At 39.0% G+C, this 26,364-nt stretch overlaps 2 protein-coding genes and 2 pseudogenes across 3 annotated transcripts in view; all 4 read right to left on the bottom strand.

Annotated features, from left to right (window-relative positions):
• LOC109678496 (alpha-1A adrenergic receptor-like) overlaps positions 1–26,364 on the bottom strand; it is a 171,820-nt gene that overhangs the window by 142,061 nt on the left and 3,395 nt on the right. The gene's annotated exons all lie outside the window — the stretch shown is intronic.
• On the bottom strand, positions 1,033–2,521 carry LOC109678497 (FGFR1 oncogene partner 2 homolog pseudogene; annotated as a pseudogene).
• LOC141415549 (small integral membrane protein 15-like) lies at positions 2,880–6,995 on the bottom strand. The gene has a single exon (XM_074052407.1). The coding sequence runs from the start codon at positions 5,377–5,379 to the stop codon at positions 5,155–5,157; it is 225 nt and encodes a 74-aa protein (XP_073908508.1). The 5' UTR covers positions 5,380–6,995; the 3' UTR covers positions 2,880–5,154.
• Positions 16,979–17,468, bottom strand: LOC109678498 (zinc finger protein 706 pseudogene; annotated as a pseudogene).

Below are 26,364 nucleotides of genomic sequence, written 5' to 3'. Positions count from 1 at the left end.
TCTTTATTGATAAAATAGGCTCTTATGTAGTACATACTCTTAGACATAAATTTAAGATTCTGTTTAAATAAAAGTATGAGATGGAAAACTTGCTAAAAACAAAGTAAACATTTTAATACCCAAGATCTTAAAATTATATCCAAGCAAGAAGACCAAGAATAAATTAACTCATTTGTTTATAAAAGTACTTATTTTCAAGTAATGTTTTATTATAGAGCTGCCAAAACAAATTGCCTCACACTTGATCTTAACTGTGTAGCTAATTTAATTATCACTTGGGATAAAAACTATTTGTATGTGCCATTAAGTCAAGGGATATTTTCCTAAAACCAAATAAAGTTAAAAATAAAAAAAAATCCCATTAATTTATAAAACATTAAGGCCTCTGAATGAGAAATCTATTTAATGTTTGGGCCATTAGTCCTTTTCTAGTCAGTCTCTCCTCTATCCTTCTCCTCCCAAACTTTTATTTAACAAACTACATATTCAAAAGAATTTTCTATGTGCTAATTTAAATATGTAATTAATATAAATGAGTATATTTGATACTCATTCTTTAATTCTAATCATTAAAAATAAAAAGCAAACATGTTTTAATTGGTGTTAAAGCACACACATTTCTGATCTGGTGGCTTTTAAACTATTTACTGTATATATATATTTAAAAACAAATACTTGTAAATCCACAGATTGCTATCCCTCCTTTCCAAATGAAAAAGTCTTAGTTTTGATGAGCAGATGCAGTTTAAAAATCTAGAAATTGACTTTTTGAAACCTGAATCTACTTTTTCTGTATCTGAAGAGTAATTACTTTAAAAAAAAAAAAAGGGTCCCATAAGCCAGAGTAGTTCTGGATTTTCTTTGAACTGACCATACCTATTTTGCTATATCAAATGTTTCAACTCTGCTGACTAAATGAACTATATAACTTGCTTCAATATCAACCAGAGAAGAGAACAATGTTTAACAGAGAAGCAAAACTTATTCTTTCAAAGAAGTAATTTAACCTACTAAATATGTTTATTATATGATCTTTCTTAGAAAGTAATATTCCTTCTTTCATTACTGAAGTGATATTTCATACACTTAAGCAAGTTATAGATGTTAGCTAAATATCAATTATGGCAAGTTAACTATAATTAAATGATCACTTTTGTTTGTGGTACACATAAAACATTTGTACACTCTTTACACATGAGTTTTCTTTGACAAAGAATTTAATGGGAAAACAGGCAATTACTAAAGCTAAAGTCTCATGGTACATTAAGCTATTTGTTAATTATGACACCAAACTAGGATAAAATTTAGTATAAAGATCTTCCATTCACAAAACCATATTCTGATACTTTTAAATTGGGATAATTCTATGAATTCCCATATATTTACTGAGAATATTTAAGTTTATCTACATAGTATCCAGAAAGCCAATAGCACTGCTGACAGGTTTTGCTATGTTCAGGAGTCACTATGAAAACCTTTCATTTGTTCACCAATTAAACAGGTTCAGTTTCTACTTTTCAGTTATGTTTTGGAATAAAGTTTATGATCATAAACTATACATTTTTTTGGTTGATATTTCTTAGCCAGTTGTTGTATATACTAATGAGGAAATAGAAAGGATTGATTGAAATTAAGTTTTCTGTTCATTCATTCACTTATAGGCCAGTCCTAGTGAGTATGTGGGGCCCTGTAAGAAGCTCCAGGCTTCAGTCCTTCAGCTCTTCCTCAGACTCAGATCACTACTAGTCACTAGTGCTGACAAAGATGTACTTTCTGATGCATCATCCTTCTTAAGGTTCAAAAATGATTCTCGAGTTATTTGAAGAATCTCTCTCAAGTCTTTGGTCTCTTGTTCAAGTTGAAATATTCGTTCCTGTTCCTTGCAACCTTGCTGCTCATCAATTTCAATAGCTCTCCTCATTACTGCTACATTTCAGTTATCTGGTCAACATGTGCTTGTAACTCCTTGGAGTGCTGTTCTTTTAACTTCATTATTGTACCTGGGTCATCTTTTTTGTTAGCCATTAGCAATCTGAACATCTGTTCTCGATACTTGCTCATTATAAGTTCCAGGGCAGACTGATGTTCTTCTAGGGATGTATGCAATTCTTTGTTCTCTTGCTGCAATTCTCTGATTTGTCTGTTTTCTTGCTGGATTCCCATAACTAAAGTGGATCGTGGTCGATGTCTTGCAATTTCATTAAGTTCTTGAATTTCTTCCTGATACTGCTTCATTGCTTCTACTCGCTTATTGAGAGCTGTAGTCTGCTCAATCAGAGATTCTGCTGCATCATCATGATCTCTTAATCTTTCAACAAGAGCTTTAGCATCAGCAAATGCCTTCTCAATTGTGCAACTCATTTTCTAAAGAAGTACTCCGTTCTCAATCCCTTGCAGCTATCGGATGTGGCGATTAGGACAGGTGCTTCTGCGAACCAGAACCTATCGCCGAAGGCACGGGACCTGGCGTCCTTGTTCGTGTCTTCAGTGAATAGACGTAAAAGCCAGGAGAGACAGCGGTAAGGGCGCTGGAGAGACAGCGGTAAGGGCGCTGGAGAGACAGCGGTAAGGGCGCTGGAGAGACAGCTGGGGTCAAGCCCATCACTGGCGTCGCGGAAACCTTCGCTGGCCGTCTCAAACTACCGCTATTGGAGCACTCTTTTTCCTTCTTTATATTGACATTTTCACTCTATATATTTTTCATTTGTATTTCCATTTTTGTCACTTAAAATGTTTTGACTTTTCCTTGTACATATTAATGTATGCTAATAAAAATAGTAAAAAAAATAGAAAAAGGTTTTGACTTTTTGGTACCTCTTTTGTATCTGTTTTTAATAAACAGCAGATAGTTGGCATTGATCTTATGAAACAATTTGATATATTTTGCCATTTGGTAGGAGAAAGTTTACCTATTTACATATGCTTGGGCTTAAAAATTCCATCAAATAAACTTAAAACACGTTACTCTTTCTAATATTAATGCTTTGTGGTTTTAATCTTTCTCTGACTTTTTTCTATATGAATTTGAATTATTTTTATCTTTTATTTGTTCTTCAATGATTTGGAAACTATAATGTAATACTTAATTCTAGTATTGGTTACCTTAAGGTTTTCTTTGGGGGGAGGGGTGATATTGGGGTTTGAATTTAGGGTCTTGTGCTTGCTAGGCAGGCACCCTACTACTTGAGTCACACCCAACCTGTAAGGTTTTTTTTAATAAATCATATTAGAATCTATTTTCCTAAACTCAGAAGAAACATGAAACAGTATTAATTGTTATTGATGCTTAGCCATGTGATAAGATGTTTCCATTTTTTTAATTTTTGGCAGTGCTGCCTCTGTTATTCCCCATTCTAAATTCTCAAATATTATCTATGGGGTATGGAAATTTTAGGCCTATCTGATTACCTTTTCATTATAAATCATCTCCTTAACATATTTTAATATTTGCACTGGTTTGTATGATTGAGCTCAGTCTGTATATGGTAAGGTTTCAAGCCTTACTGTATTCTGAATTTAATGTAATCCAGTTTCTGCAGCAAAATTCTGTGTAACTGTTTCTATTTTTTTATAAAAAAGTATCAAATTTATTTTAGTATCTAGTTTCATTTTTAAATTAGAGCTCCTATACAATTACTGTAACTTAGAATTCATTGTCTGAAGTGCAGAAAACATTAATAAGCTATTAAAATACTGCAATGAATAAAATTACTGGACCATGCATTAAGAAAAGTCATGTTTAATAGTCAAAAGTTCCAGTTTTACTACTTAACTGATTCTTTAGCTCTGTATTTCTAATTATAGCACACTGTCATTTCATCTAGTTTGTGCAATCACTACTATACTCATCATTTTTCTTTTCAAAATTTAAGACTTTCTTTACCACTTAAGAAGTATGACTTAACTCCTTAGGAATTCTTCAAAAGAAATCTGAATTTTTAATTTTCACCTGAAACCTGTTTCATCAAAAATATGGTATCACTACCACAAGATAAAAACAAAGAACAGAATTAAAATAAAAGTATTATCTATATAAAAAACAAAGTTTTTGATGACTATTTCAGAGTTCTAGTTAGCTCAAGAAAAAAATTGATTCCAGGGTGTTATAGCATTTGGCATTTTTACTGCAAGCTTTAAATCATACTATTACTCTTCTCAACAACCCATCTAAGAAAATGGCAGTGTTCAGAAGTACAAAAATTGTTATATCCAGTAGGTGGTATTTTACATATTCAAGATATTCAAGAGAAATCTTTATAAAAATTAAGTTAGAAAATGCAGAGTGTCTTCATAATTACCAGTTGACTCAAAGGCTAATGTCAGAAAAATGCAGAAAACAGATGTACTCATTGATTAGTATCATTTTGCTTGGAGAAAAACAGAAATTATTCCATTCCAATAAGCACTAATGATAAAAGATGTGACTAATATACTGTATCTCTTAAGCAAAAGCAAAGTTTTCACCTCAGAGAGAGCAATTCTGACTTATACATTCTTAATATCCTTTGTCCGGAAGAGGACAAAAGATTCTGTTCCATTTTAAATCACTATTTGAGTAGAGTTTATAATCAGAAGTACTTTTTCTCCACAGGATGTTTTCATTTCAATATATAAGATGCAGCTATAAAGAATATGTACTACAGGCTGAGTATCCCTTATCTGAAATGTTTGGGAAGAATTATCAAAAGCATTTCAGATGTTTTTCAGATTTTGGAAAGTTTGCATATACATAATGATACAGCTTGAGAATGGCAACCAAGTCCAAACACAAAATTCATACAGTATTATCAGTGCACCTTGTGTTTCGACTGCAACTCATGATGAGGTCATGTGTGGAATTTTCCACTTGTGACATCATGTTTGTACACAAAAATTTCTGATTATGGGACATTTTGGGTTTTGAATTTTCAAATTGGGGATGTTTCACCTATATGATAATTTAAAATAACTGCCAACAGATACCAACAAACTTTTATACTCAAGCCTAAAGGTTATTACAGTATTGAGGTCAGAACTGAAATGATTCTTCCGTATTGTCAGATTTAATTTACTAAGTAAAATCCTATTGTGAAATCCAAAGACCTTAGTGAGTCCTTCCAAAGCTGTTTGATTTTCCAAATGATTCTTCTCTGGTTGCAGATCCTGTTCATTCTTTCAATCCTTTTTAAGTCGTTTAGCTTTTGCAATATTTTCTTGACGTTTTTGTTTCTTCTTTTGTTCCTTCTCCCTGGCTTCAATCGTCTTGGTCAATTTCCAGGACAGTACAGCACTTGCTAGGAACAGTGGAGTGAGGGCCAAAATAACTGTTGTAAGGAAGCCATACGGGTCCTTTGCAACCCATTCCACAGCACACTCAGCCCAAGCCTTTATGTCAAACATCTTTGTAGCAGCCTTAGGAAATTTCAGGAAGAGATAGGCTCTTTTCCGCCAAAAACGCCAGCGGGGCTCCTTGGGCTGGACAGAGAGCCAGGCCACCAGGCTCACCCCGGTTTCCCCATTTGCTCAGGGCCAACTCCTCCAGCTCCCTCTTCCTGCCCTCCCGCCCGGGGCAGCCGTGCTCGCTCCCGCCTGGCCTTGGCGAGCGCAGACCGGCAGGGCTCGCAGAGCCGAGGCCCGGAAGCAGGGCGCCACCCGCCACACCCGTCCGCCTGCTCGCTCTGTGTAACTGTTTCTAGAGTAGCTTGTGAATGACAGAATTTCCAATCCGATGTAGGTCTAAAAATGTTTTCCTGTTGTGCTTATGAATATATTTTAATGGGGTGCAGATTTTTGGGTTCACAATACCTCCCCTTCATGCTCTGCAGATGTGGTTTCATTCTCTCCCACAGTGCTGAATGCACAAAGAAACTTGCAGTCACCCTGATCTTCATTCCTTGCAAAGTGATTTGGTTTTTTTCCCACCTGGATGTCTTTTGGACACTTGATTTGTTCTTAAGTTTTTAAAAACTTTGCTATGCTATCTTTGACCTTAACTTTCTGCAGACTTTAGCAGTCTTTCTTTGGTTTAGAAAAATTTTCTGCTGAAGTTTTAAAAACATACGTTATTGTGGTGTGCTGTTCTTCACTTCTGGGACTACTATTAGATGTATTTTGTCTGTCCTTGCTTTTTACCTGTCTGACCTCATTTCTGCTTTTCTCATTTCTTCATGTTCTCAGAGACTCTCAGAGTTCATCCTCTACTTTGTTGATGAGATCTTCTGTGGTGTTTACACAATATCAATATTTCATGAAATTGAAATTCCAGAAATTGAAGTTTTCATCAGCATTTTCCTTCTTGGTCTCAAAAAATCTACTTTTTATGAATACTGGCTCTAATCTCATACCTGCAGTGTCTCTTTGAAACTGGGAATAATGATAACACAGTTTCTTTAAAATGTCCTTGTTTCTGGTAACTGTGGATTTCAGAAGATGACATTTGGCCAGGCATGGTGGTACATGCCAGTAATCCCAGCACTGAAGAACCTGAGGATCACAAGTTCAAGACTAGTCTGAGCTACCTAGTGAGTCACTGTTCCAAAAAAAATCCCAAAACAAAAAAGAAAGAAAAAGTGACATTCATTCCTCAATATGAAATATGGCAGATTCAAATAGCTTTCTGTTTGTTTTCCTTGAAGAAAAGATCCAGGTTTGCCCAGGAATGGCTTATAAAGTTAGGATTTGAGGGAGTTTATGTGAGTCGTTCGTTTAAGAATGGATGGCTGTTGAATAATAGGGGAGTAGGGCAACAGAAAAAGAGTGAATAATACAGATGGTTAATCTGATTAAAGTGCAATAAATACCATGGCAACCCCTCCTTGAACAATCAATATACACTTACAAAAATGAAGGGCAGGAAGTAAAACAGGTCCTGTCCAGGGGCAGGTACCAGAGGAAGAGGGAGCATAAATGGAGAAGGTGAAAGAGGGTGAATTTGGTCAAAATACTTTGTATACATATTTGAAAACAGAACAAAGAAATCTGTTGAAATTATTCTAAGAGGTAGGGAAGAAGAGATGAGGAAGAAGGTGATGGAGGATATGACTCTAATTAAGACACAATGTAAGCACATATGTTGTCACCATGAACATACGGTTAATAAAATGTCTTTTCAAAAATGAATAGAACAAAAAAGATGGTAGATTTAAAAAATCATTCTCTTTCTGAATTTTTCAGTGTACTTGGAAGGAGACAGGACAGCTCAGTTTACTTCCAGGCAGAGCCCTGGTGTCCAACCTCTAGCCCCATTTCAAGGTGAGAGTAGGTCACTGGCACCTGGAAGCCTGAGCTGTGGCTGCTGGTGGTCTCATCAGATGGACGGTTCCCATGAGGAATTCCCCTAAGGCTGTTCCTGATGGGTCCTAGCTGTGTGGCTGCAGTTTGGATGAACCTTCCGCAGGTGCCAATAGCTCAGCAATATGGCAGTGCCCATGACCAGCTCCCTGAACATTTCCTCAGGACCCACAGTGTCCCCATGTTGGAGTGCCTTCCACTTCCATTCTGTGCATGGTATTAGATTTTTCTCTGCTTCCATCCAGTCCTGTCATATGTCACTTTTTCTGAATGATATCATCAATGTTTCAGTGGTTCTAGAATCATACAGATGGTTCCAGGCTTATGATGTTTCAACTTAGGATTTTTCTACTTTATGATGGTGTAAAAGGGTGCCCACACAGTCGTTCTGTTTTTCACTCTCATTACAGTATTCAGTATATGACACAAATTATTCAATACTTTATTACAAAAGAGCCTTTGGGTGAGATGATTTTGCCCAACTGTAGGCTAGTGTTCTGAGCATGTTCAAGGCGGGTGAGATTCAGCTATGTTGGTGATGGGTAGGTTAGGTGTATTGAATACATATTTCAATTTAAAATATGTCTATTGGGTTGTAATCCCTCCATGAGTCAAGGAGCATCTCCATATGCAGCTGTATGTATATATGTACATGAATAATACATTACTTGATATTAATTTTCCTTTTCATAATCTACATTTAGCAGAAATCAGGGAGAAGCAATTCAATGTTTGCACATATCTCTTGGCTTCATATTGCTTCTGAATGTTTTCTGTGAGCCTCACAGAGCTCTCTTAGTACAGAGCTTGCTGTAGATTCTTGTATCTTCCAAAACCTAACCAGTGTGTACCACACCATTTACATTTGCCAGATCCTGGATCAGTATAATTCTAACACAGTCTCCCTATTTTCCTACCCCCAACTCCAGGCTTTAAATATCAGTATTTTTGTTGGCAGGGATTCTTACAAGAATAAAAAATTGAGTCTCCAATTTTCAGGAATAAAAAGGTAATATTAGAGTACCCAATACAATGGATTTTCTGTAATAAAATAATGAGGATAATATTCCTGAGTCTGCAGTATTGCAAGTGAAATCCATGGTCGGTTGCCTTCCCACTGGGTGACTGTGCAGGGAAGCAGATAGATGGAGAGTGAGAATAACAGCTTGTGGGTCCCCAGCTGTCCCCACCCCCACCTTCACATTCAGCTTGTGCCCAAGGAACAAGACAGCAAGGCAGCACTGTTTAAATCTCTCCTGAAATGTTAGCAAAGACATGGCCCTGATAGCTGTTGTAAAAGTCAAGATTGTGCCATGGAATTAGTGGAACAAGTCATCTGTGAAGGCTGTGTCTGAGGAGGTTAGCTCACTACAGTCAGCCAGCTGCAGGAAAGACATCATTTATAGCTTGTTTTCCAGTTTCACTTCTATCTCCCTCTTAGTGTTTGACACACATCCACCTGGGCATGCAATGAGCACTCTGACACCTGTTTTATCAACAGGCGGGGCAATGAGAGAGTCAGCCTGGCTGCCTTATAGCAAGCAGCCTCAGAAAAAAACCTCTGCCTCTCACGGTTCTGGAGGCTGGGAAGTCCTCAAGGTCAGGGCAGGATTTGGTCATCTCTGACTCTCTTCTTGGACTGTAGATACTGATTTCTTCCTGTATTCTCATGTGGTGGTAGTGGTAAGGAGAACTGGGAACTGGGGGTGGGTGGGTAGGGGAGGGTGAGAGAGAAAGAGAGAGAGAGAGTTCAGGAGTTTCTTCTTATAAAGACATGAATCCTGTCATAACATCACATGTAAATGCAGCCACATTAGGGGTAAGGGCTCCAATGCTTGCTTTTTAGGCGGGGGCATTATTTAGTCCACAGCAGGTAAAATAGAGGATGAGGGTGTATGTGGAAAGATTGGGACCAGGAGTCACAAAACTTGTTTCCTAGCTGCTGTGTGAGTGCCATAGGTCATTATGAGTCTTAGCAATGTCATCTGAGGGACATACACCTTACACACACACACACACACACACACACACACGCAGCCCAGGATGTTCTACTTTCTTGCCTACTTTATTTTCCTTCATAGCACCTGTCACTAGCCAACATAGTATACTTTTTTTTGCTCTGTTTAATGTCCTACTATTCACGCACTAGAAAATAAGCTTCCTCGGAGCATCTCCACAAACCTAGATCAGCATCTGGAAGAAAGCAATCGAACAATTGTAGAGTGAGTGAATGGATGAGCAGATGCAGGTGATCTAACGAGGGGGGGAACCTCATCCAATTGTCTGCTAAGTGAAGGGGCCTTGCAGACCTAGCAAAGTCCACAGACAGGGGAAGAACGGCTGGCGAAGGGCAGCATGCTTATGGGATGACAGGCTGCTGCCCTGACTGACAGGCTGGTGTGTGTGTGTGTGAGGGTGTGTCAACCATAGACTCCTGGAAGGCCCAGCTAGCAGCAGCCCCTGTACTCTGCCACCTAAGCCATGCCTCCAGCCCTTTCTACTCTGGTTATTTTTGGGAGTTTCTCTTTATGCCAAAGTTGACCTGGACCACAATCCTATTTTGTGCATCCTGCTGTAGCTGCAATGGTAGGTATGTATTACCATGTCCAGCTATTTGTTGAGATGGGGGTCTTGTGAACTATTGGCCAGGGCTGGCCTTGAACAGCAACCCTTCAGCTCTCAGCCTCCCGGGTAGCTAAGATTTCAGGAGTGAGCCATGAGTGCCTGCCTTGAATTAAAATTTTTAAAACGATAAATTAATTGGCCAGATCTAGTGGAACACATCTGTAATCTCAGCACTTAGGAGGTTGAGACTAGAAATTTGAGGCTAGCCTGGCCCCATAGCAAGGCACTGTCAAGAGACAGAGAGAGAGAGAGAGAGAGAGAGAGAGAGAGAGAGAGAGAGAATTAAAATATGGGATATTATCGGAATATTCCAAAAAAGCAAATAGCTAGCAAACACAGGTGCTCACCACCATTATCTATTGGAAAAATGCAAATCAAAACCAGAATGAGAAACTTTACACCCACTAGGACAGCTAGAATGGAAAAGTCAGATAATAATAAGTTTTGGTGAGGATGTAGAAAAATCAGATGATAGGGATATAAAATTGTGCAGCCACTTAGCAAAACCAATCTGATAGCTTCTTAAAGAATTAAGCAGAATGATCAACTGACCCACCAACAACCCTCCTAAGTATAAACCAAGAGAAATAAAAGTGTGTGCCTATACAAAAACTTTTACAAGGTTGTTAATCAAAGCATTGTTTATAATGACCAAAAAGATATAAACAACTCAAATGTCCATCAATTGATGGAAAAAAAAACCAAAATATGGTCTACATAATATGGTAATACATAAAATATTACTCAGCCATAAAGAATGGAGTGGTACAGGCTACAACATAGATAATCCTTGGAAAATTATGTCAAGTGAAAGAAGCCAAGCGTAAAGGGCCATGTATTGCATGATTCCGTGTATATGAAATATCCAAAACATGCAATACAGTCTAAATGGAGTTTAGTGGTTGCTTAGGGCTGGGTGCGGTGATAGTGAGGCTGGTGAGGGATGAGTACAAAAATGTCTTAAAATTGTGGTGATGGTTACAGGACCATTTAAAATACTAAACCCATTGAACATTTTACATGGGAAATTATACACTATATGATTTAGAACTCAATACAGTTGTATTCTTTTTAAAAAGCTCCCAAGCTAGTTCTAATATTTAGCTGGAATTTCTACCTTAATCTATTCTAACCAAGCTGTGGGAAGCAGAGGGCACAGGGCAGTAAAATGAGGGCAAAGACACACTTAGTTCTTAGGCTGTAACCTTGAAAATGTAGGTCAGTTTGGGTGTAAAATATTCTCGATTGAATCTAAGACAGCATGGAGGCTGTGGTCCTCCCTGACTTACAGAATTATGGCAGTGTTGGCAAGTGCAATGCCAGCAGGAGCAGAAGACTCATGTGTTCAAGTTCACCTCAGACATGGGGAGAAAAAGGGCAGTGGTGCACTGGTTCCTCACATACACCTGGATATGGGATCCCACAGATTCAGTGTGGGCTGAATTAGGAACAACCAGAACTGCTTGCTAGTAGTCTACAGTAGACAGCAATTCACACCCAGAATAAAATGTTGACCTGCCATTTACAGGTAGATTATATAACTCGGGAGGGACCTGTGAGGAGAAAGGAGGCCCACAGACCAACCTGTTCTATGATGTTAACATGATATTATACCAATGGACAAGATCCTTGCGAGTAGTGAGAAAATCAGTAACAGAATTTTACATTTGGATTACTCTTCAAGAAGAATTAAATTCAACTTATATTTTACTGATGCTTAAAGGCACAAAACATCAGCCAGTCACTCCAAACATTTTAACAACTGCATAGGGGCCTTCTTCCATTTTGAGATTGTTGTATTAGTATAGATTTTTCAGAAAAATAGAACCAATAGTCTGGGATAATGTGTGTTTGTGTGTGTGTGTGTGTGTGTGTGTGTGTTAGAGAGAGAGAGAGAGAGAGAGAATGAAACAAGTATGCATAGAGGATTGGTTTTAAGACCCAAGGATAAAATAATTCACAGATGCTCAAGTCTCTTATAAAATGGTGTGTTATTTGCATCTAACCTACGAACACCCTCCTGTAGACTTTAACTCATCTCTATATTACTTACAATATTGAATACAACATAAATGCTGTTATGTAAATAGTTGTTACACAATATTATTTAGGGAATGATGACCCAAAAAATTCTGTACACGTTCAGTAGGAAAGCAAATTTTTCTCCAACTATTTTTGATGTGCAGCTGCTTGAATCCATGGATGTGGAATCCACAGACATGAAGGGTGACTGTACGCAACTTATTGTAGGGAATTGGCTCCCTTAGTTATGGAAGCTAAAAGTTTTAAGTTGTGTGGTAAGCAAGCTGGAGACCCAGGAGACCTTATTTTATTGCTCCAGCCTGACTTCAAAGCCCTGAGAACCAGAACTGACTGCATAAGCTCCAGTTCAAGGAGAAGAGCAATGTCACAAAGACGGCCAGGAAGGAGGAGCTCTCTTATTCACCTTTTGTACCATTCGGATCTTCATCTGATTGGATGAGACACAATCACTTCAAGTGGAGAAGGCAATCTGTTTTACCCAAATGCAAGTCCCATCCAGGGGCATCCTCACAGGCACACTCAGAATAAAGTTTGACCAAATGTCTCAGCACCCATGACTAGGCAAGTGAACACACAAAATTTACCATCACAATTTTGTCCTTGGTGTCCAAGGGATCCTGCTTTTACATAAGCACAATGTCATTTTGCATACTATGGGTTTGGTGTTTTAACATTAGACACCTGTGTGCCCTGAGCCTGGAACCTGAGGGCAACAGTCCTGCGTGGAGTAAAAAAAAAATTGCACAGGGGCTAGAATCACGTGTGGTCATTATAGTACTGTGAGTGGAGTAGGTCTCAGAGAGAGGCGAGACCAGCGTGGGCCAGGGCACCTGCAGGCTTCTTGAAGGGGTGCAGACTGTAGGGTGCCTTGAAAAAAGATCATGCTTTCCCCAGGGATGGGAGAAAAGATGGTCTAGCTGTGAAGGCAGCTGAAACGCGGACACAGATCTGGCATGGTTATGAAGGGATGGGTGGAGAGACAGGCAGACACAGTCTGATGAAAACAAAGCATGTGTGTTCTGGGAAGCAGGAAGAGCCAATGGAGACCGCGAGCTCCGTGAAGAATTGGGATTCAAACAGGTCTAATAAGATCAGTCACCTTGGCAATCATAATTAAATGTATTTCACTTAAAATAGAGTAGCAGACATGAGTTCAGTAATAACAAAATTTGTATTTCCTCCTGTGTTTAATGTGCTGAGAAAATTAAGAAGAAAACTCTAAGCTGGGTGCTGGTGGCTCATACGTGTAATCCTAGCTACTTGGGAGGCTGAGATCAGGAGAATCACAGGTTGAGGCCACAGGCAAATAGTTTGTGAGATCCCATTTCCAAATTAACCAGAGCAAAATGGACTGGAGGTGTGGATCAAGCAATAGAGACCTGCTTTGCAAGTGTGAAGCCCTGAGTTCAAACCCTAGTCCTATAAAAAAAGAAGAAGGAGAGGGGAGAGGAGAAAACTCTGCAGGCTCTGTGTCAATTTCTGAAGCATATTTTTGCACATGGCAAACTGAGCAGTGGTATCCCAGTCTATATGACAGCATTGTCATCTTTCTATTCTTAAGCACTGATGTAAGAACTATCATTTTAATTCACTTTTAATACTCTTTTTATAATAACATTACCATCAGTCTTGGGATACACTTGTACTCTGGGAATATTTCATTTACTTATTTTTTATTTATAGCCCAACTCTGCAAGGAAAATGCCCTCTTAATAATTGAAAAACTGCAATGTGCTATGAGTTTCCATTTTGCCAGCATTGCTCATCCCCAGTGTGTGTTTAAAAGTGGAGCCATTTCATTGTCGCAGCAAAATAATTGCCACTTTCCAATCCAGCCCTCTGAGGCGAGCAGAGATATGTAAAAATTATTTTCCAACCAGCACTTCTCAGATCTCACACATTGAGCATAGTTTCTAGGACAAGGGTTGAGGGAGCGAGGCTCCTTCTCAAGCCATTCTAATGGTTCCCCTTTCCTCTGGCCATTACAGAACAGATAAACCACATCATCAGAGCCATATTTGTAACTCAGGAAGAAATGATATCCCTGTGCTACCTGAATATAAATTTGAAGATGAATATCCCTATGATGTGTAGAAACTTATGAGATAGGTTAGGTTCAAATGCTTTTATATCCTCCACAAATCACACTACATATCTTTTTGGCAATAGGGTTTGAACTCAGGGCCTTGTGCTTGCTAGGCAGGTGGTCTACTGCTGGAGCCATGCCCCAGTCCCCTTTGCTTTGGTTTATTTTTTAGTTAGGGTCTCATGCTTTTGCCCAGGCTCAACTCGGACTGAGATCTACCTACCTACCTTTACTTCCCTACTAGCTGGGATTACAGGTATGTACACCATGCCCAGCACCCTTTAGAAGCTTTTATTTCCCAGTGGGTACAGAGGTAGACACATCCATCAGAGGCCTGAGAGAATATTATATATCTAAACTGAGAATTATTATTCATTCATTCATTTTTCCCATTATAAAGGACTGGTTTCTGTGTATGCAACAAACTCAATCCCAAGAGTCCCCTGAAATTTGTAATAAAACCCTTTTTTAAAGGTGTGTGAGAGAGTTGAATTTGAAAGATAACTATTCTGGAAAAGAATGAGGTAATTTACTGGTTCTCAAACTTAGTTGCACACTAAACTTACCTGGAGTTTTTTCCCACTTGTTCTCCCCTCCCCTCCCCTCCTTTCCTCTCCTCTCTCCTCTCCTTTTTCTCTTCCCCTCTCCTCTTCCCTCCTTTCCTCTTCTTTTCTCTCTTGTCCCTCCCTCTCCTCCCTGTTCCTTTCCTTTCTTTCCTTCATTTTTTCATTCCTTCTTTCTTTCTAATTAATAAATGACAATTGTGTGTGTTTATGGGGTACAAAGTGAAATTTCAATCTATAGATTTAACAATCTTTGCACAAAACTGTGCTTCAATCACTTTAATAGAAAATGAATGTTCTGCTAGTCTTTTTTTTTTCTTTAACATCTGCTTTAATAGGACATTACCGCACACAACTGAAGCCCAGTGTGTCAGTTAAACACTGGAATATATATCCATATGAAGAGAATGGAAACAAGTTTAATCTCAACCCCATTCTTTTTGGCAACTAATGTAAATACAGAATTACAAATGGACCAATTCTCTCTCAGTGTATTTTATCAAGTCTTTGAAAACACCATTAACAGTTTTAAAACAAACTTTGCTGTGATCTATTAAAGAATCTTCAAATTAAGTCACAAAGATGTCTAAGACTTTTAATTTTCTCCTTATAGCAGATTTAACTCAAACACAATAAAAAGGGGAATATACTAATAATCTCCATATTATGAATTAATGCCTTATGCAAGATCAATCAACTACTTCCCCATTACTGAAATATAGTTAAATATGGTATCTTAGGCTGCTTATAAAGAATTAAATACAAGAACAAAAAACTTTTACTCTAAATTAATCAGTAAAACAAATGAAAAAAAAAATTAAACCAAAACTTGTGAATGAGTTTTAAGTGATTTGTTACTAAAAAACAAACATATATATGCCCAATGCATTTTTAAAACCTTTTAAATTATAATTTAACCAAAACTTCCATAATATCCAACCAGAGAAAATCAATTAAATTCTAATGTTCTGGTAATTGACACATTAAGAAATGACCGATATTAAATCTGAAACTTACAAAATTAAATACTATGAAACAAAAGGACTCTTAAAATAAGGGTCTAAGAATAGGAACTGCTAAGAAATTATATGCACTGGAGCTCTTCCTTGCAAATACCTTACTTTAAACTTACAGTGAAGACACACAAGGTGGTAAGAATATGCAAAGCTACAAAATGAATGCAGTGATGAGTTACAGCAGTCAGAGGGAATGCATTTTGTCATCCACAGGATCAGTTTTGTGGCTCTAAGCAGTTACCAGTAATTACTGTTCTTCCTATTATGCTAATTTTAAATCTAAACCCAGATACAGCAGTTTACTTGTATAATAGTCCACAAAAGCAATTAAAAGCACACTAAAATTAGTCTTCCTTAATTGGATAGGATTCACCCTGTCTAACTGAACAAAACTACTTTCCCATCCTTAGAGCCAAAAGAATGTGAATACTGGCCTACTTTAATACTTTTCTAGTTCAGGTGGAAGTAAGACTGTACACATAGTCTTTGATTTTAGTAACCAGCACAAAGTAAATTCCTAAAATCAATATTTAACTTAGAAAACAAAGGAGAGGGTGTATTTTGGGAATTAACCAGCCACAAGTCATTCCAATTTTCCTGTTAAGATAAACTTCATTGATCAAATTGGTCAAATAATAGTTTCCAAAAACTCCTTCAAAAATTAGTTTCCATTTCAAAAGAACTTGAACAATTTGCAAAGAATTTACTATAATTTCTAAAACAAATATTTTTACCAGTTTACATTTGTTCCATCAGATTTTTCTGTATCAAACAGACCTAATGATTATTTGGTTATGGCATATACCTCAGAACCAAATCTTTCAGAAGGATTCACTATCACTTTTATGAATTCATCAGTTATCTACAGGGCACCCCTGGCTGGAGCTAGAGCCATTTCACAGAGCAAGTTTTATTCCAATTTGAACCACAGGAAATGATCAGAGGTGGGCAATGATACATAATTGCAATATACTAACTCAGGAGATAAGCCATTGTTCAGCCTAGACCATCAGCTGCCAATAAACTCATGTGCACAATTTTAATGAATGAGTCTGCTCTAGTTTAAGGAATCTACGGAGATAAGAACTGCACTTGCAATTCTAGCTGATGGATTCATTAGATTTTTATAAGGCAAATAATAAGGAAAGTTAGAACAGAATTTTTAGAACCGTTTGTCCTGTGATGTTGTAAAATCAAAGTGCTACTTTATTAAATGAGTTATTTTACACAATGTGAACATCAATATAATTACAATTGTAAAAAAATTTTTTATAAGAAGGATGGACTGATTTTCAGATTTCCAAATCAGAGTCAACTGTACATTTACACAGAATTGTCTTTGCATGAAGCCCAAAAGGGAACAGCATAAAAATGAGTGTTTCTGTAGCCCCTTTATTTTTTCTGATCAACAGTTTGTTAGAAAAGCAGCTGCAGGTTTGTTACCTAAGGTCTGAGATAGTAGAATCAAAGGTGTCATGAATTCACCTGTAAACAATTTTATGCCTGAACATCAGCCAATTCTGGAGGAAGTGGAGTCTTAGGATGCTTGCTCTCAAAGTGCTGCTTGAAGGTCTTAGGGTCTGGCATTTGTGTCCTACAGACTGTACAGGTATATATTAAGGCAGCTTTTGCAGCAGCCTTTTGGTCATGTCCTTGTTTCTTCTTTTGTCCAGCCTGCTTTTTGGCATTTTTCTGCTGAGACTGAATCTTCTGCTGTCCATGAGCCATGTCCGGGCCGGGACAGTCTTGCGTCTGAGAGACCGCGCAGCGCGAGAGGGCCGGGGAGGTCACTGAGGGAAGGAAGGGAGAGCGCACCCAGCAACGCTTCGACCTCCTTCACCCGCCAAGGAAGGGAAAGAGGAGGGCCAGGAGCACAACAGCCCGCTGCCACCACCACGCGCACCCACGGCCGCCTGAGCCTGAGGCAGGCCAGCCCTCGGCATCTGTTCTGCTAGTCTTTGAGATGATTATTTACCATCTTGGTAGATTTTAGAAACCTAGTGACATTTTGTAAATATGTAGATTTTATCAGGTAATATTTAACTGGTAATATTGTTAAAACAGATAGATATGCAATTTGATTCCTCCAGGATTTTCTTTTAAAAAAATCAGTTCTCTTGCACAATGATAATAATTTTAAAATGTTTAAGGAAAAACTAATCAAATCAAGTAAAAATCATATTCCCCAGGAGGAAAAAACAATGAGTTAGGCAGATTGGCTCTAGTATTTTATCTTGGCATAAATTAGATGTAGTCTTTTTAAAAGTCATGCATAGAACAGAAACTGAAACTCACTGAGTGTGTCGAGCTCTTTAAAGGACGGGGGAAATTTTCAAATAAAAGTTAGAAAGATACAGACATAGAGGTGCCCGTTGCAGCTGAGAGCATGAAGGGGCCTTGAGACACTCGCATGCATGGCGTCTGTAGAGTACTGGCAATGAAACTCAAGGAAAATGAGTTGAAAATGAGCAAACATTGCCACAAAGGCAGAGGGAAAACAGAACCTTCACGTAGAGGAGGTGTTCCGTGAGGTCCTGGTGTTACTATCACACACTTGGATTACTAGTGGGAACAATGTCTGGGGAGGGGCTGGGGCTGGCGAGGAGAAGGGCTGACTGCAGGTGAGACTCTCCAGGAGGGATTATGAGAAACAACCCAAAAGAAGAGAGTGTCTAATAGGAACAGAGGCTGTGCATTTGCAGCAAGAAGGAGGCAGAAATGCTGGATATAGTCATCCACTGATTACAAATTTGGGGATAGAAAGACTTCTCTACCCCCCACTCCTGCCACTGCCATCTCCCCTTTTTTTTTTTGGCAATACTGGGGTTTGAACTCAAGACCTTGCACTGGCTAGGCAAGTGCTCTTCCACTCGAACCACACCCTCAGCTCTTTTTGCTTTCATTATTTTTCAGGTAGGGTCTCATATTTTTGCTGACCTCACACTGTGATCCTCTTACCTATGCCTCCAAAATAGCTAAGACCACAGATGCATTCCATCATACCTGGCTTGTTGGTTGACAGGGGGTCTTTCTAACTTTTTCTGCAGGCTGGCCTTGAACTATGATCCTCCCTAAATCTACCTCTTGAGTAGCTGTGATTGCAGGTGTGAACTATCATGGCTGGCTAAGATTTTCAGTTTCATCAGTGAAGTGTGATACAAGACAATCAGGTAAGAGTGTTGGAAGTCAGACTCCTTAGGACAGAGGAGAAGGTAGGAGTTAGTTGTTATAGAGTGTGAAATGCAGACATATTAGAAAAATGAGGCAGGACTGCTGTTGAAGGTTTAATGTTAATTTGTTGATGGTGGTCATGCATTAGATATGAGTGAAGTCAGTTCTTGGGTGGATACTCAGGAACAGGTGTGGGAAAGGTGAATAGTTGGGTTTAGTATGGATGGTGGCTTTGCTTGGGAATGGCCATGGAAGTAGTTATTGCGTTAGGAGGTTTAGTTTCAAGAAACAGCTGATAAAAATCCCCTAGTAGGCTTTTGGTGGGGAATTAAAAATACTGTTCATTACAGTTTGGATGCTGATGTTCCCCAATGGCCCATCTGTTAAAGGTCCCATACCTCAGGGTGGTACCTTTGGGAACCTTTAAGAGTTCGGGGCTCATGGGGGGTATAGGTAATTAAGGTTGTGTCCCAAGAAGGGATTGAGGGACCCTACTTGTTCTCTTTCTCTATCTGCTTTCTTGCCTGAGATGTGACCCTGACATGTGTTCCCTGCATGATGTGCTATGCTCACTAGAAGCCCAAGCCCATAGGCCACCTGATCTTGACTTGAGTCAGCACTACCATGAGCTAAAATAAACCTCCTTTACATCATAGGTAACGTTCAGGGATTTTGTTTCTGTGATGGAAAGCTAACTAGTATGCCGTTATAGAAACCCTTCTTTCCAATGCATCTTTCTTAAATCAGTACACAACTTAGCCCTCTTCTCTCTAGCAAAGAGCTAGAGTCCAGATGGAGACAGCTGGGAAGCTCCAAGCAGGTAGTGGTTTCTAGAGGCTCTAAATAATTAAAATACATAAGAAAAACAGGACAGCTAGCTTAGATTTCTACATCCTATCCTTACACACCTGGCATGGTGTGTTCAAAGGTAGCCACCTAAAAGATATGTCCACTAGCACCTGAAAATATTACCTTATATGGAAAAATGGTCACTGCAGCTAGAATTAAGGATCTCAAAGAGAGAACACAGAGGAAGAGGTCATGTGAAAATGGAGGCTTAGATTGGTATTATGCAGCCATAAACGAAGGAATGCCTGCAGTCATCAGAAGTTGGAAAAGGCAAAGAAAGAATTTTCCCTAGAGTCTTCAGAGGCTGCATGGCCCCATCGAAACCTTGACTTTGGACTTCCGGTTTTCAGAACTGTGAGAAAATAAATTTCAGTGGGTATAAGCCACCAAGTTTGCAGCAATTTGTTATGGTAGCCCAAGGAAGCTAATATAACTGTCAAAATGTAAATAGTTCCTTCTCCAAGTAAAGTAAGCCATATTCTCAAGTAAACAGATAATATAATAAAAAGAATAAATCTTGCCAGTGCTCACCTAGGTTGTTTGGGTATATTTGTAGTGTGCATGTGGTAACTTGTAGGGCCAGACAGCAGTCTTTGAGCAATTGGTTAATGTTGCTTGATGAGGTCAACAGAGCTCTCTGAAATTCTACAATGGCAGAGAGCATGACATGGAGCTGTTTCCCATAAAAAAGTGACACAATTTCATCCCAGCACTAAAAAATAGTCATATCCCATCTGAGGTCTTTGCTTTTCAGAAAACTGAAAAAGACAAACTCTAGAGAGAACAGTTATCAAAGACGGGAATATTTTGTTGATTTGGGGTTGATTTAGGGTTGGCGAAGTAAACCAGCAAGTGATTTTGTTCTTGTTCCTCCTGTTTGGGTAAATATTCCATGCATAGGAGCTGATATCTGTTTGGTTTTAAGTAGAAATTAAAGTGGAATAATATTTGATTTTTTGCTGTTTCAGATAATGAACACCTAGGTATACTAACAGAAAACTGACTGGATTAGAGTAGTGGTCTTTCCACATGAGAGCTGGGAACTGGGATTTCACTGCTGCTGTTGACATTTGTCATGAAGATTTTGCTCCTCAGCCTAGTGCCTTGACCAAGAGAACTGGTCATATTATGCCATGAGAGCAGGAGTCCCAGTTAAAAGATGTTTTCCCTCTCTGGCTTCCAAGATGCAAAGAAGAAACACAGGATGGCAGGTGGAGGTTAAAGCACCACTTGGCAGTCCTAAATTAGACTTGAACCATAGTACAAATGGGGCATCTCACTCCTGCCTTCAAGATAACCAGTCCCACTAGTGAAGAGAGAGCTGGCTGGAATTATCCACCTAGAAGTAGTAACAGAAGGATCCAAGACCAGGCTGGGGTGTTCAGAGCTGTGAGAAGTGGGTAGTGCACTGATCTATACTGGTAATAATGAACACAGACAGCCAGAGTCAGGGAGCCATGTGGCTTTTTGCATAAGAGTAGGGAATACAGCCAACCCTTGGTGTCCACAGGGGAATGGCATCACACCCCCGCTGGACACCTAAATCATCAGATGTGCAAGTTCCTTACATAAAACTGTCTAGTGTTTGCATATGAGATATGCACATCCTCCTGTAGACTTTAAATTATCTCTAGAGTAATATAGCACCTAATATGATGTAAACTCTACCTAAATACTCATTGTACTGCATTTCTTAGGAAACTATGACAAGAAAATCTGTATATGTTAGTACAGTCACATTTTTCCCAAATGTTTTCTATCGTTGGTTGAACCTGTGGATTGGAAATCACTATGAAGAGCTGACTGTATACACCCTCCCTCCCTCCCACCTCATCCCGTTATGTAACTCACTGGTAGAAGACAGTGCCAGGCGGTCAAACCTCCCCCAACATAAAATATAGGTAGAAAGACAGCCCCTTTGTCTTCAAGCTTCCAATAACCGCTGCTTCCCTGATTCAATATATTGTATGGAAATCGCTCATGGAAAAAAATGATAAATTTCTTATGGCTTAACTAAACTTAAAATACCTAAACTGCATTTATGATCACTGATGTCAAACGGGCATCTGAGTTCTCTGTGGGAACTTGTTAATTGACAATGTGTTTCTGTTGTAGAAGTGAATATGTCAGAAAATCAAAAACATTTTTTTCCAGCAAAACAATGAAACGGATTTATTTTATCTTTAGTTGGGTAACCCATCTATCTAGTTATGTGACAAAATGCGAAATGATAGGCAGTTCTAGATGACAGAGCGAGACGTCCTCCATAAGAACTCAGCAAAGGAGAACTACAATGACATTTAACATTAAAACCTGTTTCTGGACGCCACGTGCTGGCTTGGCCCTGCATGTGAGGCTAAGCCATTTCCAAGTCTAAAGTCTACGGAAATACCAGGAAAGAAAGGAAGAACAAAATGAGGTTTAGTGTTATTATTCTGTGAGACTATATTGTTAACCCTCCTTGATCCCCTTGTGTTTTAGAGTGGCAAAATAATAATGAAAATATTCTTTATGATTGGATATGTGAGGTGATTGTTCTCCATCCCACCTTCTTATACACTATGTGACACATTTATTGGCTCTCTGCAGATATTAATATCTAGTTATATTATTAAACCTGCCCATATAAAATTGTTTTCTAAAAATAAATTGCAAGGCAGTCATTTACTGAATTCTTTTTTTTTTTTTTGCAGTACTGGGACTTGAACTCAGGGCCCTCACCTTGAGCCAATCCAACAGTCTTATTTTTGTGAATGGTTTTTGAGATAGGGTCTGGTGAAACTATTTGCCTGGGCTGGTTTGAACTGCCATCCTCCTGGTGTCTGTCTCCTGAGTAGCTAGGATTACAGGTGTGAGCCACCAGCACCTGGCCATTTACTGAATTTAATAAAATTACTCTCTTAAAACTGGAAAACAGTGCCAGGTGCAGTAGTGCATGCCTGGGATCCCAGCTGCTCAAGAGACAGAGCTAGGAGGATCTGGTTGGAGGCCAGCCTGGCAAAATTCGTGTGAAAGCCTACCTGAAAAACAAAGTAAAATCAGCAAAACAACTGGAGGTGTAGCTCAAGTAATAGAGTGCTTACCTAGCAAGCACAAGGCTCTGAGTTCAATCCCCAGTACCACATAAAAACAAAACAAAACTGAAAAATAGTTATTTTTCCTGAGTTTAGAACAGACAACAGGCAATCAATTTGCAGGAACTAAAGGAAATTAGACCTGGGAGTTACTTTGGTTGTCTGTTCAGTCAACTGGTGTTTTTACTTCCTTTTCTTGGCTGTCACTGTGTTTTAAGAACATACTTTCCTGGTTTCTTCAGGAGCATGTGGGTGGGAAATCTTGTCACACTCACTGAAACACTGCCATCCTTTCTTGAGAACTATTGCTTCTTACTTATCCAACACCTAGGCATAGTCTAAATACTTGCATTCATTAATTTATTTAACCTTTACAATAAGAAAGATGTTATTTAGATGCAGTTTTATAGAGAAGAAAATGAGGGGAACAGTGATGGATTTCAGATTATCTGACCCAAGTCCATGCTCTTAGCCATCAGCTCATCCTTCTACTCTGGTCTCTTTAGTGGCTATTTTGTTCATGAGGACTCCAGAACCATCTCTTTCCTTGCATACTCTTCCTGTAAAGTTCATTGCTAATTCCCAGAAAGGTTAAATGACTTGCTAACATTTGCACGGTGAGTGGATCTGAGCTTAGAATCTGACCCCAAATCTTATTATCTTTAATGACACCACACTACTGGATATAGCTAAGTTTTGAAAGTTACAAAATAGCTGGCACCATTTTACTTCTTTCAGAAATAAATTCCAGATGGATTTAAAAATTAAATCCTGCAAATGAAACCATAAAAGTACTGGAGAGAAATGTTGGTGAATATTTTCATAATCTTGGGGTGACAAAGGCCATTCTAAAAATGGCCTTAAAATAGGAAAGATGGACACATTAGATTTCATAAAAATAAAATGTCAATATGTGAAAACATGTTAAATTAAAAAGAAAGGCAACTGACACAGTGCAGGAAATCAACTCTCTCTTTTTATTGATTCATTCATTTATTCATTTCAAAAACCACGGCCCTAGAATAAAATGAAAGTGAAAAGAGACAATGTCCTTGCCTCCATGGAGCTCATAACCCAGAGAAAGAGTCAACACTGAGGGACAAACATGCAATTACATGAAGCAAGGGACAATGGTTTCAGATGGGCCTGGGGTAGACTGGATGTCAAGAAAACGGCAGACTAATGCTTGTGAAGGGATCAGGACAGTGAATCCAAGTGAACTAGAGACAGGCAGCCCAGCAAGCTCCTCAAACAGCAAACAGCATGCCTCTTGAGGTAGCAGACATGGTCCATTTGAGACTGAAGGGAAGGCTGGTAGGACTCAAAGCCAGAGCAAATGGTACAGAGTGGTATGGGATGGGATGGAGAGGTAGGTGCCCTTCAGCAATGGAGGGACCCTGGAAGATGAGCTGGTTTGGACAGGTGGAGGACCAAGACATTGATATTGGATATGCTATGTTTCATGTAGCCTTCAGCAGTCCAAGTAGAGATGGTGAGATAGAATTTGCACTTGGAAGTCCAGTGTACAAAGGAGAGGACTTATGTGGACATATGAAGTTGGGAGCTATGGGAGCATGGATGAGAACATATAAGGAATGAGGATAGAGTGAGAAGAGGAAAGTTCTAGAGCTGAGCCTGAAGAAAGCCATAGTTAGTGGCCAAGTGAAGGGGGAACCTACAATGACAACTGAAAAGACTGAGCCTGTAGAGAAGCCCAGGAGAGTGCCATGCCATGGAAACAAAATGTCCTAGTCCATTGTCTGCTACTATCAGAGAATACCAGAGATTGGGAAATTTATAAACAACACAGGTTTATTCAGCTCACAGTTCCACAGGCTGGGAAGTCCAAGACTGACTTCTGTGTCTGGCGAAAGCCTTCTTGCTGTATCATCCCATGGCAGAAAGTTAGAAGTCAAAAGAGCAAGTGTATGAAGGGAAGCTGGCTGAACCTAACCTCTTATGAAGAACCATTTTAGCAATCTCCAGCCCACCTCACACTATAGCATTAATCCACTCATGAAGACAGAGCCCCCATGACCCAATCACTTCTTAAAGGTCCCATCTCTCCAGATGTGGCATTGGGGACTAAGTTTCCAGCACAAGAACTTTTTTTTTTATTTGATTTTTTTTTATTATTCATATGTGTATACAATGCTTGGGTTATTTCTCCCCCCTGTCCCCACTCCACCCCCTCCCTCTCCCCCCACCCCCTCAATACCCAGCAGAAACTATTTTGCCCTTATTTCTAATTTTGTTGTAGAGAGAGTATAAGCAATAATATGAAGGAACAAGGGTTTTTGCTAGTTGAGGTAAGGATAGCTATACAGGGAGTTCACTCACATTAATTTCCTGTGCATGTGTGTTACCTTCTAGGTTAATTCTTTTTGATCTAACCTTTCCTCTAGTTCCTGGTCCCCTTTTCCTATTGGCCTCAGTTGCTTTTAAGGTATCTGCTTTAGTTTCTCTGCGTTAAGGGCAACAAATGCTAGCTAGTTTTTTAGGTGTCTTACCTATCCTCACCTCTCCCTTGTGTGCTCTCGCTTTTGTCATGTGCTCAAAGTCCAATCCCATTGTTGTGTTTGCCCTTGACCTAATGTCCACATATGAGGGAGAACATATGATTTTTGGTCTTTTGGGCCAGGCTAACCTCACTCAGAATGATGTTCTCCAATTCCATCCATTTACCAGTGGATGATAACATTTCGTTCTTCTTCATGGCTGCATAAAATTCCATTGTGTATAGATACCACATTTTCTTAATCCATTCGTCAGTGGTGGGGCATCTTGGCTGTTTCCATAACTTGGCTATTGCAGCACATGAACTTCGGAGAACACATTCAAAGCATGGCACAAAGAAGTGAGTGTTTTAAAAAGGAGACAAAACAGTGCCAAACACTGCTTAAAGGTCAAATAGAATACAGACTGAAAGATGATCAAAATGCCCACTGCACTTAGAAGAATACAAGTTACTAATGGCCTAAGTAAATGCTTTCTTGATGGATAACAAGGACAGAAGCCACGTTGGAGTGGCTAAAGTATGGATGGGGGGGTGGAAGAAAATTGAAAGTCGAGGCATGGCTCAAGTGGTAATAATACTTGCCTTGCAAGAGCAAGGCCCTGATTTTGAACTCTAGCACTGCTGGGATGGGGGGTGGGGGGAGGGAGGGAGGGAAGAAGAAGAAGAAGAAGAGGAAGGGGAAGGAGAAGAAGGAAGAAAGGGGAGGGGAGTGGGAGGGTGGAGAAGAGGAAAATTGATATAGCAAGAATGCAATATGTCTAAGAAATTGGATTATAACTCTTTAGCAATAGAGTCTTTAGAAATCAAAATGGATGGAACACCTCATCTATAGAGAATTTTAAAGAATGCTTGTAAGAAAGTTCAATGGTATCCAAGAGAATACAGATAAACAGTTAAGTGAAAATGAGAAGACAATGTGGGATATGAATTAAAAATTCACCCCATAGAGATTTAGAAAAAAAGCAAAACAGAAATGTTCAAAATAAAGAGGTCAGCAAGTCAAATGAAAACTACAGTCTGTTATCGTTTGAACACAAAATGTATCCCAAGTCTATGTACAAAAGATTAGTTGCCAGATTACAGGATTTTGGAAGTTGAATGACTCATGAAGATTCTGATGTCATTTGATTAATCTGGTGGATTCATAATT

This window comes from Castor canadensis, chromosome 13 (assembly GCF_047511655.1).
Source record: "Castor canadensis chromosome 13, mCasCan1.hap1v2, whole genome shotgun sequence".
Taxonomy (NCBI): Eukaryota; Metazoa; Chordata; class Mammalia; order Rodentia; family Castoridae; genus Castor; species Castor canadensis.
Note: the sequence above shows the minus strand (reverse complement) of the source record. Positions and strands in the feature narration are given on the sequence as shown.